The 15144-nt window shown below is 46.5% G+C and overlaps 1 protein-coding gene across 10 annotated transcripts in view; it reads right to left on the reverse strand.

Annotated features, from left to right (window-relative positions):
- The window catches only part of MICAL2 (microtubule associated monooxygenase, calponin and LIM domain containing 2), a 250105-nt gene that overhangs the window by 112690 nt on the left and 122271 nt on the right, over window positions 1-15144 (reverse strand). For all 10 annotated transcript variants that reach the window (XM_023550839.2, XM_010592231.3, XM_023550840.2 and 7 more), the window contains exons 9-15: window positions 11137-11394; window positions 9620-9735; window positions 8395-8521; window positions 7650-7740; window positions 2300-2447; window positions 847-1046; window positions 344-450 (exon numbers count right to left, since the gene is read on the reverse strand). In XM_023550839.2, coding sequence (XP_023406607.2) covers window positions 344-450; window positions 847-1046; window positions 2300-2447; window positions 7650-7740; window positions 8395-8521; window positions 9620-9735; window positions 11137-11394 — 1047 coding nt within the window. The remainder of the gene's footprint in view (window positions 1-343; window positions 451-846; window positions 1047-2299; window positions 2448-7649; window positions 7741-8394; window positions 8522-9619; window positions 9736-11136; window positions 11395-15144) is intronic.

The raw sequence follows: 15144 nt of genomic DNA on the forward strand, positions 1-15144 counted from the left end.
AGCCATCCAGTCCTGGACCTTTCTTGTTGGGAAGTTTGTAATTACTGATTTAATCTCTTGGCTTGATATAAGTTGATTTACTTTTTAAAAATACTCACCAGCATATTCTTTCAGCCCTCTATCATGCCCTTTCTATAACCACTTTTAAGTGATTGAAACTCGCTACATGGTGCCAAGGAGAACTTCCAAAAACAGTTACTAAATTGAATTTTATGCACATCTTCCATCAGTGCTTAGTCTATGTAATTTATTAGCATAAACAGACTGAGAACATGAAATTCTCCCTTCCCCTTTTTCCCATCCATGTGCATGAGAAATAAAACAAAACCAGGCTGCATCTTACTCGTGGAGTCCTCTTCCTTGGCAATGTGAGGTTGAGATAATTATTAGAAATAGATGATTTGGCCAAGCCGAGGTCTGTGTTTTCTTCACAGTATTTGCCCCAAGAATCTGCCAAGAAATAAAAGCACAACTTAGATTTGGGGTCCTGACATTGCTACCCCAGGGCTCAAGGGGTGTCACTGTGACAAGACAAGGTTCTTCTAGGATAATTCTCTCATCTCAAACTGAAGATGTAAATGGCCCAGGTAGGGGGTAGATGCAGCCCCACTGGTGACCTCTCAGTGACAGGGAGCAGACAGCTGGTCTCACATGTCAGCTACCACACAGACCTACTTACACTCACAAGGTCTAGATGGGTAGGATCTACCTGGTTTGGCCTCAAAGACAGAGGGAAGGCAACAGTCACCCCAGAACAGATGACATCAGTGTTAAGAGTAATCAGACTCTGGCACAAAGACAGAAATGGCTCAAGGGGCTGAGCAGAGCCTTTGCAAAGGTCCTTACCCACAGTTCTCAGCGGGGTGCCCCGGAAGAGCTCGTAGAACTTGGAGAGGTACATGACTATGCTGAGCTTGTCAGGCTCCTGAGCTGATGCCATCTCTTTGCTAGTGGTCACTGGTGGGATCCCAAACTCACGCTCCGCCACATCAAATGCCAGCTGGTTGTTCTTCACTGCATCATCTTCATTCAAAGAGTCAAAGTTGCTAGAGAATCAAAACAAGGTGGAGAAATTCAGGAAAAGTAGGCAGCGGTGTGAAGAGCTGAGCAAATTTAGCCCCTAAGGAGTACTGCTGGGGGTGGGGGGGCACTGTACCAGGTATTGGCAGGGGTGAGGGCAGGGCAAAGAAATGGTGATGCCAGCCCCTGTCCCCAGCACAGCCCCGAGAGGCAGCTTAGGAGAAGACACTAACCCTGTCCTTCTCCTTCAGAGCAGGAAAAAATTAGGCTTGGACCATGGTGATGCCTTTGCTGCCTAGGCTGAAACAACCAGAAAGTGACTGAATCCTTTTTGGGAAATTTATGAGCTACTTTATTTTGAAATATTTCCCTTTTTCTCTTAATTGCAAAAGTAATATGGGCTTCTTGTTTTTAAAAAAAAAAAAAAATCAAACTATATATAAAAACCCACACCCAGTGCCGTCAAGTTGATTCCGACTCATAGCGACCCTATAGGACAGAGTAGAACTGCTCCACAGAATTTCCAAGGAGTGCCTGGCGGATTCGAACTACCGACCCTTTGGTTAGCAGTCGTGGCACTTAACTATATATAGCATATAAAATAAAAAGTGAGAGTTCCGTTCCCTTCTGGAGGCAAGCTCAGTTCACAATGTACTGACTGATAACCCCTTGGTACATTTTCTTCCAGGCTCTTTTGATGAATTTACACACGGATGTGATGTTATACTACTGTTGGTTTAAATAGAACATCAAATGATGTACTGTGCTTTGGGCATCCCAAAGCATTTCCACAAATATAATCAAATCTTCCTAATGATCCAATTTATAGATGAAGAAAATAAAACTCACAGAAGATAAGTGGCTTGCCCAATAGCATATAGCTAATGGATCTGGGTTTCAAATCGAACTCTTCTAACTATAAAACCCTCACACCAGTTCCAAGAAGTAGGTCTTGCCCATAGTTCCTCTCTCAAGGGGTGAATGCTCAAACTTCCAAAGTGTGACAGTGAGGCTGGGGGTGGGGGTGGGGGACAACCACTGAGCCTAAGCCACTTCGGCTTCTCAAAAATTAGGCACACAATCAAACATCATATTGACAAAGCACTCAGTGCAATGGGAAAAGCACAAATTTAAGAAAAAACTCGAAAATGTGCAAAGAGAAATACTGAATCAAGTCCTGAAGATTCTAAATCTAGCAAAAGAGCCCTGGTACCCTTGTCTTCAGGGTCTCTGCAGACTGTGAGGGGTGTGGTAGGTTCAGCTGGGGCCCCAGACTCACATAAGCTCGGGCCGGAAGCGGTGGATGATGGCACACAGAGCCAGCCCACTGCGCCAGGATGTGGTCAGGTTGGTGACGTTGACGTGCTGGTAGCCCTTGGTCTGCTGCTGGCACCAGGTTAAGAGCTTGCTGGGCCGGATGTCTGACTCTGCAGCAAGGGTTGTACAGACAGTGGTGAGGTTCTATTGGAAGGAGCTCAAGCAGTTTACCCCGGGAATTCCCTCTGATGACCACCTTGGCTGGGGACCAGGAGAAATGGCACCCAGGCAAGGAGGCCAGTGCCAGGGGCCATCTGGCATGGGTGCGCCCCCCTGAGAACTGCTCCCTGGGTGTGCTGGGACAGGATGCACACTTTCCTCCAGCAAAGAGTCCCTAAGACCCACTCTGGCCAGACAATGTGGACTCTTCCAACATCACACTCATCTAGCAGGAATGGTAGACATGGAAGTAGGTGACCACGACGCAGTGCAAAATGTGCTGCAACAGGGGAGGAAGCAGGTGCTCTGGGAGCCCATGAGCAGGTTTGTACTGAGCCCGCCTGGGGAGGAGAACTACCCAAAGAAAGCATCAGAGAGGAGGTGCTGGCTCTTGCAGCATACCTAGGAATTCATTAGACAGAAGAAGGCATCCAGGACAACAGAAAGGACTGCGCACTGGCAAAGAATCTAGCCTGCCATGTTTGTGTAGCAGTAAAATAGTTAGTAATTACAGTGAGGCATGTGGCGTATGGAGGGGACGGAGTGGATGGGAAAGCTGAGGTTGCCTGAGGAAGGAGAGGTGGGGAGGTCTGGGCAATGGGAAGCCAGGGAGATCTGTAAGCAGGAGAGTGACCTGACCAAAGCTGGATGTCAGGGAGTCATTTATTTAATCATGCCTTCATTTCTCGGTTGAGCCCTGACTTTGTCCCCAGCCCTGTGCTAGGCCCAGGAAGATGGGAAAAGAGTGCAATGCATGGAGTTCATTATCTAGCTGGGGAGGCAAGACCCCCATAGAGGAAACAACTAGAAAATAAAAACAAGTTGCAGTGAGATACAGTCGATCCTCATTATTTGTGGATTCCGTATTTGTGAATTCACCTAAACCAAAAACTAAAAAAACCCATTGCCGTCAAGTTGATTCTGACTCATAGCGACCCTATAGGACAGAGGAGAACTGCCCCATAGGGTTTCCAAGGAGTGGCTGGTGAACTCTAACCGGCGACCTTTTTGATTAACAGCCAAGGTCTTAACCACTTGTAACCCCTAAATCAAGACTCGTGGTGCTTCTGCAGACATCTGCAGAGCAGTAAAAAATCTGAGTCATGCTACACGCATGTTCCCAGCTGAGGATGAACAAGGTGATGGATGCTCTGCTTTCTTACTGTTTCATACTGTAAACAAGTGATTTTTTCATAGTCTGTTTCTTGCGTCATTTTTCACCTTTTTTTTGCTTTTTGTTGGTGATTTTACTGTTTAAAATGGCCGTTAAACATAGTGAAGTGTTGTCGAATGTTCTTTAATGCAAAAAGCCTGTGATGTGCCATATGGAGAAAATGGTGTTGCTGTTGTTGTTAGGTGCGGTTGAGTCGGTTCCGACTCAGAGCGACCCCATGCACAACAGAACGAAACACTGCCCGGTCCTCTGCCATCCTTACAATCGTTGTTATGCTTGAGCCCATTGTTGCAGCCAGTGTCAATCCACCTTGTTGAGGGTCTTCCTCTTTTCCACTGACCCTGTACTCTGCCAAGCATGATGTCCTTCTCCAGGGACTGATCCTTCTTGACAACATGTCCAAAGTATGTAAGACGCAGTCTCGCCATCCTTGCTTCTAAGGAGCATTCTGGTTGTACTTCTCCTAAGACAGATCTGTTCGTTTTTTTGGCAGTCCATGGTATATTTAGTTTTCTTCGCCAACACCACAATTCAAAGACGTCAATTCTTCTTCGGTCTTCCTTATTCATTGTCCAGCTTTCACATGCATATGATGTGATTGAAAATACCATGGCTTGGGTCAGGCACACCTTAGTTTTCAAGGTGACATTTTTGCGCTTCAACACTTTAAAGAGGTATTTTGCAGCAGATTTACCCAATGCAATGCGTCTTTTGATTTCTTGACTGCTGCTTCCATGGCTGTTGATTGTGGATCCAAGTAAAATGAAATCCTTGACAACTTCAATCTTTTCTCCATTTATCATGATGTTGCTCATTGGTCCAGTTGTGAGGATTTTTGTTTTCTTTATGTTGAGGTGCAATCCATACTGAAGGCTGTGGTCTCTGATCTTCATTAGTAAGTGCTTCAAGTCCTCTTCACTTTCAGCGAGCAAGGTTGTGTCATCTGCATAACGCAGGTAGTTAATGAGTCTTCCTCCAATCCTGATGCCCCGTTCTTCATATAGTCCAGCTTTTTGGATTATTTGCTCAGCATACAGATTGAATAGGTATGGTGAAAGGATACAACCCTGGCACACACCTTTCCTGACTTTAAACCACACAGTATCCCCTTGTTCTGTCTGAACAACCGCCTCTTGATCTATGTAAAGGTTCCTCAAGACCACGATTAAGTTTTCTGGAATTCCCATTCTTCGCAATGTTATCCATAATTTGTTATGATCCACACAGTCGAATGCCTTTGCATAGTCAATAAAACACAGATAAACATCCTTCTGGTATTCTCTGCTTTCAGCCAGGATCCATCTGATATCAGCAATGATATCCCTGGTTCCAAGTCCCCTTCTGAAATTGGCCTGAATTTCTGGCAGTTCCCTGTTGATACACTGCTGCAGCTGGTTTTGAAGGATCTTCAGCAAAATTTTGCTTGTGTGTGATATTAATGATATTGTTCTATAATTTTCACATTCGGTTGGATCACCTTTCTTGGGAATAGGCATAAATATGGATCTCTTCCAGTCAGTTGGCCAGGAAGCTGTCTTCCATATTTCTTGGCATAGACGAGTGAGCACCTCCAGCACTGCATCTGTTTGTTGAAACATCTCAATTGATATTCCAACAATTCCTGGAGCCTTGTTTTTCGCCAATGCCTTCAGAGCAGCTTGGACTTCTTCCTTCAGTACCATCAGTTCCTGATCATATGCTACCTCTTTAAATGGTTGAACATCAACTAACTCTTTTTGGTATAACGACTCTGTGTATTCCTTCCATCTTCTTTTGATGCTTCCTGTGTCATTTAATATTTTCCACATAGAATACTTCACTATTGCAACTGGAGGCTTCAATTTTTTCTTCAGTTCTTTCAGCTTGAGAAACATCGAGCGTGTTCTCCCGTTTTGGTTTTCCATTTCCAGCTCTTTGCACATTTCATTATCATACTTTGTCTTCTCGAGCTGCTCTTTGAAATCTTCTGTTCAGTTCTTTCACTTCATCATTTCTTCCTTTTGCTTTAGCTGCTCAACGTTCGAGAGTAAGTTTCAGAGTGTCCTCTGACATCCATCTTGGTCTTCTCTTTCTTTCCTGACTTTTCAATGACCTCTTGCTTTCTTCATGTATGATGTCCTCGATGTCATTCCACAACTCGTCCGGTCTTTGGTCACCAGTGTTCAATGCATCAAATGTTCTTCAATGGTCTCTAAATTCAGGTGGGATATAGTCAAGGTTATATTTTGGCTCTCGTGGACTTGCTCTGATTTTCTTCAGTTTCAGCTTGAACTTGCATATGAGCAACTTATGGTCTGTTCCACAGTTGGCCCCTGGCCTTGTCCTGACTGATTATATTGAGCTTTTCCATCATCTGTTTCCACAGACATAGTCAATTTGATTTCTGCGTGTTCCACCTGGCGAGATCCATGTGTATAGTTGCCGTTTATGTTGGTGAAAGAAGGTATTTGCAATGAAGAAGTCGTTGGCCTTGCAAAATTCTATCATTTGATCTCCAGCATCATTTCTATCACCAAGGCCATATTTTCCAACTACTGATCCTTCTTTGTTTCCAACTTTCACATTAAAATCACCAGTAATTATCAATGCATCTTGATTGCATGTTCGATCAATTTCAGACTGCAGCAGCTGATAAAAATCTTCTATTTCTTCATCTTTGGCCCTAGCGATTGGTGCATAAATTTGAATAATAGTCATATTAACTGGTCTTCCTTGTATGCGTATGGATATTATCCTATCACTGACAGCATTGCACTTCAGGATAGATCTTGAAATGTTCTTTTTGACGATGAATGCAACACCATTCCTCTTCAAGCTGTCATTCCCAGCATAGCAGACTATATGATTGTCCGATTCAAAATGGCCAATACCAGTCCATTTCAGTTCACTAATGCTAGGATGTCGATGTTTATGCGTTCCATTTCATTTTTGACGATTTTGAATTTTCCTAGGTTCATACTTCGTACATTCCTGGTTCCGATTATTAATGGATGTTTGCAGCTGTTCCTTCTCATTTTGAGTCATGCCACATCAGCAAATGAAGGTCCCAAAAGCTTTACTCCATCCACGTCATTAAGATCGACTCTGCTTTGAGGAGGCAGCTCTTCCTCAGTCATCTTTTGAGTGCCTTCCAACCTGGGGGACTCACCTTCCAGCACTATATCAGACAATGTTCTGCTGCTATTCACAAGGTTTTCACTGGCTAATGCTTTTCAGGAGTAGACTGCTGGGTCCTTCTTCTTAGTCTGTCTTAGTCTGGAAGCTCAGCTGAAACCTGTCCTCCATGGGTGACCCTGCTGGTATCTGAATACCCGTGGCATAGCTTCCAGCATCACAGCAACACGCAAGCCCCCACAGTACAACAAACTGACAGACATGTGTCTGCCAGTCATGGAGAAAATACGTGTGTTAAATAACCTTTGTTCAGGCATGAGTTATAGTGCTGTTGGCCATGAGTTCAATGTTAATGAAATCAACAATATATATTAAAGAATGTGTCTTTAAACAGAAAGACACATAAAATAAGGCTATGTATTGATCAGTTGATGAAAATGTTGTGATCAGAGGTTCATAGGAACCTACCCTGGTGGATCCACTTGGAGTAATGGCTCAGTATTAGCTAACTCAGTGTTTGTGGCAACTTTATAAAATATAAGTACCACGAATAATGAAATCGTCTATAATTCCACAGTTCACATCTACTGTGCTAAGCACCTGACACACATTAACTCCTTTAGTCTTTACAATCATTCTGTGGGGACCTATCGTCCTTATCTCACTTTATAGAGGAGGACATTGAAGTACCAAGAGGAGAGGGGCTGACCCAAGATCACAAGGGTAATAAGGCAGAACCAGGCTGGCTTCAGAGCCTCTGCCACCACTGTCACTGAGCAGGTCTCCTCCCCACAGCCCCTCCCAGCAACCTGGCCAAGGTCGGCAGGGTCCCTTCTTGGGCCAGGGTCCCGGGAGGACTGCTTACCCCGCCTGGAGAGGCCAATGGATCTTCTCACTGAGCCCACCCTCTCAAGAGGGTAGCAGTGCAGCTCCGTAGTGATGTACAAGTGCTTTACCTGCAAACAAGAGAGACCTCCTCACACAGCTGCCCACCAGTGTCTCCCCAAAGCATAGCTCAGGGCCTCTAAACTCTGCTCACTCCCTATTCCATGCCTGCTGCCCTTCCTATTGCTGGATGGAATGGCCTTCACAAGGCAACCTAGGCAATCTAAGACACAGAGCAGTGGATCTCAGTCATCCATCCAAATACAAGGAAACTGAGGTGGGGAGAGACGTAATTTTAAACATTCACACCATTCCCTGTTCTACTGATTGAAGAGGTTTGGGGTTGGGTGGATCCGGGACAAAGGGAGGAAGCAACGGGCTCTGGGAATGTGGGTAGTAAGGAGGGAAGATTCTTGGTCAGGTAGATTTTTTGAGACAGGTCCGTTGAGCAATGCATACATGTAGTGATGAACAAACATATGTAAATGCATGCACATTTGTGTATATATACCCATATGTGTCTATGTCTCTCCTGCAGGCTAGAAAGAATGCTGACTCTATTGTACTCCCATGAGTCTCTTGGAGAGATGAATCTGTCTCACATTTTGGTCAAGAGGTACTGGTGGCATCAGTTCCAGGCCTGTGCTAGGATTATATGTGACCCTCCCTTCCCACCCACCGCTCTGTTGAAGATGACCCAGACAGGGCCCCAGGGAGGGACTCACCTGATGAGGCCTGACACAGTTTGAGTTGAGGTTTGGGTATCGTGTCCCTGGGTCCAATGTGTACTGTTCAAAGTTCTTGTTGATGTTCTCTGGGGTTGTTTGAGGTAACAGCCGGTAAAGACTCTCTCTGGTAGGAGGCAGGGCTGAGAGGTCAGGGATTGCTCTTGCCACCTCAGACATTTGTCTCCACCCGCCTCCCCACTTTCTCTGCATTCAAGGTCTTCTTGCACATGTTTGTATAAACCCTGCCCTTGCAGTGCCTGGCAATCGTGGTTCTTGAGATCTACAAAAAAGGGTGACTGTCTAAGGGGCCAAGAGGAAGCGGGTGTCCGGTGGCAATGATGCTGGCTTTCTCCCCTGGGCAGAGTGCAGGGACACAGACCTGGCAGCATGGTGATCTGAGGTTTTGCTGTAACCACCACTCAGTCATGCTGCCTCCTTTGGCCTGTCCCCCCTGACCACAGGCCTCCACACCCAAGACCATCAGAGGCCTGGCTCCACACTCCAGCCTGTCTTCCCCCAAGTCCACCAGCTGCCATAGCCACGTGGCCAGCAGCAGGGGTCTGGGAGCAAGTCCAGGATCTCGGCAGTGGAAGAGGCCTAGGAAATCACAGAACTCAACTTCAATCAGGGTAGGACATTCAGACTGCACCGAAAGACTCCTTCATATAAACCTCTGCTGGCCTTTGGGTGGCCCAGCAATGCCAGGGAGCTCCCACTTTGGGGCTGTGCCCAGATGATGATTTCTCTCTGAAACTCAAGGTATAAGGTCAGGTCCATCCCTGGGTGGTGCAAACAGTTAATACACTTGACTACTAACAGAAAGGTTGAAGGTTCGAGTCCGCCCAGAGGTGCCTCAGAAAAAAAGTCCTGGTGATCTACTTCTGAAAAATCAGCCATTGAAAACTCTATGAAGCACAGTTCTCTGGTCACACATGGGGTCGCCATGAGTCAGAACTGACTCAATGGCAACTGGTTTAAAAAAAAATTTTTTTTAAGGTCATGTTCAACAGATAAAGTCACTGAAGGAGGTAGATCATGATGAAGAAAGTTTCCTTTGGGACCCTGAAAAATACATCAAGCGTGTGTGTGAAGGCAGACTAGAGAAGGATAAAGGCTCCAGTTAGATCTAGGGGAGTCACCTGGAGCTGGTTTTGATCCCTCTCCTGCCTGAGCTCTTGACCTGGCCCTGCCCCTAGCTGGGAGTCCTAATGCCAGTACTCACCTTTCAGCCAGCAGCTCCAGAGGAGGAGTTCCCTGGTCCCAGCTCTTCACCATCCATGCTGTGTCAAAGGCTGCCAGGAAGCCGCGGGCACAGCCTGTACCCATGGGCCAAAAGGGCTGCAAAAGGAAATCAGTTGATTATCATGACTCCCAGCTTGCTATCCCATTCTATCTAGCACTCACTGATCGGCAGCCCTGTGCCAAGCCCTGGGGGGACAGAGAGGTGACAGGGCAGGGCCCCTGCTGCTCACAAGATCCACCACAAACACAAATACTGTAGCACAAAGTCAAATGTAAAGTGTGCAATGACACAGGTACAGCAAAACTGCGTAAGGGCTCAGAAAAGGTGGAGAGAAATTCCCACCTTGGAGGAGAGAGATGAAAATCAGGGAATGCTTCATAAAAGAGTTGCATTTATGATGATTTTAAAGAATGGACAGGATTTGGACAGGTATCTCAAACCATTCAGGAAGAGCACGGGCAAAGGATGGTAGCTGGAAAATTATGGAGCCAGATGAAAGAACAGTTGGTCTAGTTTAGGTGCTGCCTAGAGCATGGGAGGTGTGTGCTAAGAGATAAGCTGGGAAGGGAGATTGGGGCAGAAGCAGGGTGGATATGGGGTGTTTAGCTAGGGAGCTTGGGCTAGAGCTCATGCTCAGTGGTGAGCAAGGATTAATTCAACTAAGCTAAATTCTAACTGAATCTCTGGATGGTGCAAACAGTTAATGTACTTGGCTGCTAACTGAAAGGTCGGAGGCTCGAGTCCACCTGGAGGTGCCTTGGAACGAAGGCCTGGTGATCCACTCCCAGAAAATCATCCATTGAAAACCCTCTGGAGCACAGTTCTACTCGATACACATGGGGTCGCTATGAGTCAGCACCAACTCGACTGGTTAAGCTCTAACTAAACTGCCCTATGAGAGCCCAAAGCCTGGTCTGGAATTTGACTCTTAACTTGGGATAAATATATACACGTTTTTTGGTTAGAGCTTATACTAAAGATCAAAGTGTAATCCTTCTAAAAACACTCACTTCAAGGGTCTTGTACATGCAGATTTTCGGGGAAGAATTTTGAACAAGGATGCCATGGATAGAAACTAGGCTTGGGGGTCCACACATCTTTCTTGCATCCCTTGTGACATCCACTTTGAAAAGCCACCCGCGTAATGAAGGGAGTCTTGGTCCTGCTGAGGTTCTACACACTCTGAGAAGGATGGCCCATGTGGTCCAGACCAAGGCCGCCTAAACACTGTACTTCAACAAAGGGGTCTGCCCAGAAGAACCCAGAGGTGGAGGAGAAAGCTCTCCTGCCTACAAACAGGCAGAACCGGCTCCTCTGAATTTAGTGAAAGGTCAGGCTCCAAGGCCAGGATGGGCATGGCAGAATTCTGCCAGCTGGCTGAGAGCCTCTGAGCCTGTTCTTCCCCGGCTGCCTGACATCAGACGCTGCCAGCTAGGACATAAATGCAGAGATCTGCCTTACAGCAGGAATGCAGGAACTCCAAATGCAAGCAGTACCTCGAGCAAGCTGTCACCCACGAGGGCCACAAGCAGCTGGTGTGATTGCCGCTCTCGCATGAGGGCCGCATTCTCTGAGGCGTACATGGAAGTGAAGTCAAACATGGCCACATCAGGCTGCCCGTAATGGTTCATGGCAAAATCTAAAGACGGCAGTTGGTAATTGGTGGCAAAGTCTGCGGCTTCTCGGGCGTAGGAGAGCAGGTTGTCCTGGTTCACGTTCTCTGCACACAGCAGCATCTCAGTGTCGATGTAGTCCTGGGGAAGATCAATGACACACTGCAGCAAGGGCTGGAGACCACACATCCCCTGCCCCTCTGAAGGTAAGTATTTGTTATGGATTGTGTCCCCCCAAGAGATACATGCTTGTGACCTTGTTTGGAAATAGAGTCCTTTGAAGATGTTATCAGCTATGTTAACATGAGGTCATTCTGGAGTAGGGAGGGTCGTAATTCAATATGAGTAGGGTCCTTATAAAACAGACAGACAGACACAGGGGGACGATGGCCATGTGATGATGGAGGCAGAGATTGGAGTGATACATCTACAAGCCAAGGAATGCCAAGGATTGCTGGCCACCACCAGATTCTCCCTCAGAGCTCAGAAGGAATCAACATGGCTGAGACCCTGATTTGGCACTCCTAGCCTCCAGAACTGTGAGACATTAATTTCTGTTCTTATAAGCCACCCAGTTTTTGGTACTTTGTTACAACAGCCCAAGGAAATGAATTCAATATTCATGCCCACTTCTCTGCAAAGAGATTTGGGATGGGTTTCCATGAAGGGCATTTATACAGTGAGGCTAATCAACACAGAAATAGAACATCAGGACCAAACGGATAAAGATGAAACATATCTGTCAGTCATGAGGTTAACACAGCTGCAATTAAGCTTCAAATTTGGCTTCAACCTTCTTGGCATCCAAGGCAAAAGGGAAACGTGGTATGTTACAGGGCCCTCCTTATCAGAAAGAAGGAAACTTAGAAATTCCTCAGGGGAGGCAATTGTTCCTAGCACTAAATTCTAACAGAACTGTTTTACGTAGGAATGTTCTATAGAGAACATTAAGTGTTGTAATGAACAGTGTACTTGACAATGGCTTTGCAGCAAACACAGAAGCACATTTTGTATGGCTAGTTTTCATAATAACTTTCAATAAAATTAAAAAAGAACACAGCAAATCAGTAAGCACGATTTTATAATAAATTGAGCCAAGCTAATGTAGTCCAGGTATGCTGTGTATAGTGGTCCAACAAGACCAGAAAAATGGGTGCATGGCATAAACCACAAACTTTGTCTCCAAAATCAGTTATCCCTTCTCTCAAGAGGCTACAGACAGCTAAGAGCTTTTCTTTGCTCTTAGAGTGTTAATTGTTTCACCTTCCTGCTGGGGGATGATGAACCCTGAGCTTAGAGGACTATGACATTCATCCTGGAGGAATACTAGCCATGAACCACAGGCTGTCGGGACTTGAGGACAGCAAGAGAGTCCAATCTGCTCATCCTGTGGCTAAGGAAACAAAGTACATCAAAAGGCCATCTTTCTCAAAGCAACACCAAAAACACATATACTTGGGGGGTAGGGTGGGGGGAGCTAAGGAGTATATCGTGTAAGGTGAACACAGGCTTTGGGGTCAGCAAGAGCAAGAGGTCAAATTCCACCTCTGCTGTTTACTAGCTGGTAAATTTGGGCAAGTCATGTAACTTTTCTGAGCTTCTGTTTTCTCACTTGTAAAATGGGAATAACAAAATCTACTTCATAGAATTGTGAGGATCAAATCCCTGGCCCTATACCTGGCACATATTATTGCGTTGTTGGGTGCCATGGAGTCGATTTCAGCTCGTAGCAACTCCATGTGACAGAGTACAACTGCCCCATAGGGTTTTCCTGTTTGTCATCTTATGGAAGTAGATCACCAGGCCTTTCTCCAGTGGAGCTGCTGGGTGGGTTTGGACCACAAACCTTTGGCTAGCAGTTAAGCTCTTATCACTTAACCATTGTGCCACCAGGGCTCCTCTATGCCTGGCAAATGGGACTTACCTAATGAATGGAAATTCCTGTCCCCTAGAATTCGTCATGACACAAAATGCGGAATTGGGTGAAGAGCATCCTGGACTCATCCAAGTCACCAGCAAGAACATTCACAAAGGTCTTAGAAGACACAGCTTCATCTATAACATAACCAGACTGACCGTCTGTCTCAATTTTCCAAACAGCCATGACATCAAACAGCTTGTTCCAGAAATTCTAATAGTTCTACATCCAAACCACATCACCCAAACTGCACCCAGCGCTGGCCCAAGAATCCTTTGTCAGGTTACGGCATCCAGATTGGAGTCCCTGTTATTGGGTTTCCTTTCTCAATTCATTCATATAGTTACACCATCACTTCTCCCACTTGAAGTTGTGAAGATGAGATGGGACAAGAAAGAACAGAGAGCAAATCATTCCCACTCATCTGTGCCCTGACAGAGAGCCTGACACAAGAGCGTGAGAGGGCCTTTGACAAATGCCAAGAGTATAGAAATGAGTTAACATGGCAGGCCTGAACTGCTATCCTTGAAAAGACCTAAACTGCTATCCTTGAAAAGAACTGCTTGCAAGAATGGCCCTTGGCTGGTGTCTGGAACTTGGTTATCAAGAAGGTTCCCACCAGTAACTGATAAGAGTGGCTCATTGTGCCCAAATAGTCTGTACAAGCAATGTGGTTTATGTTGAACCCTGCTTTCCTTTTAGGAGTCTGGAATTTTGGAATGCGTTAGGTAGAGGGTGCCTACATGATCAGCCTCCAACAAAAACCCTGGGCACTGAGACTTTAATGAGCTTGCCTCTCTGGTGGACAACATTTCACATGTGTTGTCACAACTCGTTGTTAGGGAATTAAGTCTATCCTGTGTGGTTCCACTAGAAGAGAACCCTTGGAAGCTTCTGTCTTGTTTCCCTTTCCCTGGACTTCACCCCACACATCTTCTGCCTGTGCTGATTGAGCTTAGCATCCTTTCACAGTAATAAGTCAGCCATGAGTAAAACTATATGCTAAGTCTTATTAGTAAATCACAGAGCCTCACGGAGGTCTTGGGGACTTCTTGACATACCACAGAATCAAGTCACCACGAGCAACATGCTGTTGCCTGGATAAATCCGCTGGGGTGCCCCAAAGGGAAACTGAGTGTTCCAGGAGGCTGAAGTACTTAGCAAGTGAAACATGGAGGGGACTTCTATAGAAACTCAAGTCAAATTTCATCTGACTCCCTGGGTGGGCTTCCCTAACCCCTCCTCTGCAAAGGTGCCCACTGCACCTGCACTCCCAGGCCACAGAGTGGTCCTTCACTGTCTGTCTGGCATCCCTAGACTGAAGAGCAACTTTGGGAGGGGTGCCTGCAGAGCAGAGGGATGAAGAGCACACTGCCTCCCCCAAACTGACCGGGTCAGCAGGGGGCACCAGATGTTGAAGCCCATCACCCACACATCTGCTGGCTGTGCTCTGGCCCCTGTTCACAGCTCCCCACCCGGCACGTCAGGCTCTCAGCAAAGATCTGAGCCAGTGTGGAGGAGGCCCAAGGGAGGGCTGGGTTACTAATGCCGCCCAGCCAGCTGCCAGCACAGGCTGGCGAGAGGATAGACACATTCTTCTCTGACAAGCAGCAATGAATGGTCACCGTGCTGTCTGGGCTAGAGGCCAACACCCAGAGAGCAGCTGACCTCAGGCTGCATAATCCTTATCCGGAGCTGGCGGCAGCAGCAGTGGCAGGAACGGGGACCCTGGAAGGGCTGAAAACCTGACCAAAGGAGCTCCCAGCCCAGAGACCACTACTCCATGGGCTTCTTCCTTCCAACCCCACTCTTTGGTTAAGCATGTGGATGCAGAGGCCCGAAGCACAGGCACTGGAGCCTGGGAAGCCAGACGACAAGTAGGCAGGTGTCCAAAGAGGACAGAGAAGCTATGAAGTGAATCTGCAAACCTGTTACATGCCAGGTACTGTGCTAGGTGTTCTGCATACATTTAA

Source organism: Loxodonta africana, chromosome 7, assembly GCF_030014295.1.
Source record: "Loxodonta africana isolate mLoxAfr1 chromosome 7, mLoxAfr1.hap2, whole genome shotgun sequence".
Taxonomy (NCBI): Eukaryota; Metazoa; Chordata; class Mammalia; order Proboscidea; family Elephantidae; genus Loxodonta; species Loxodonta africana.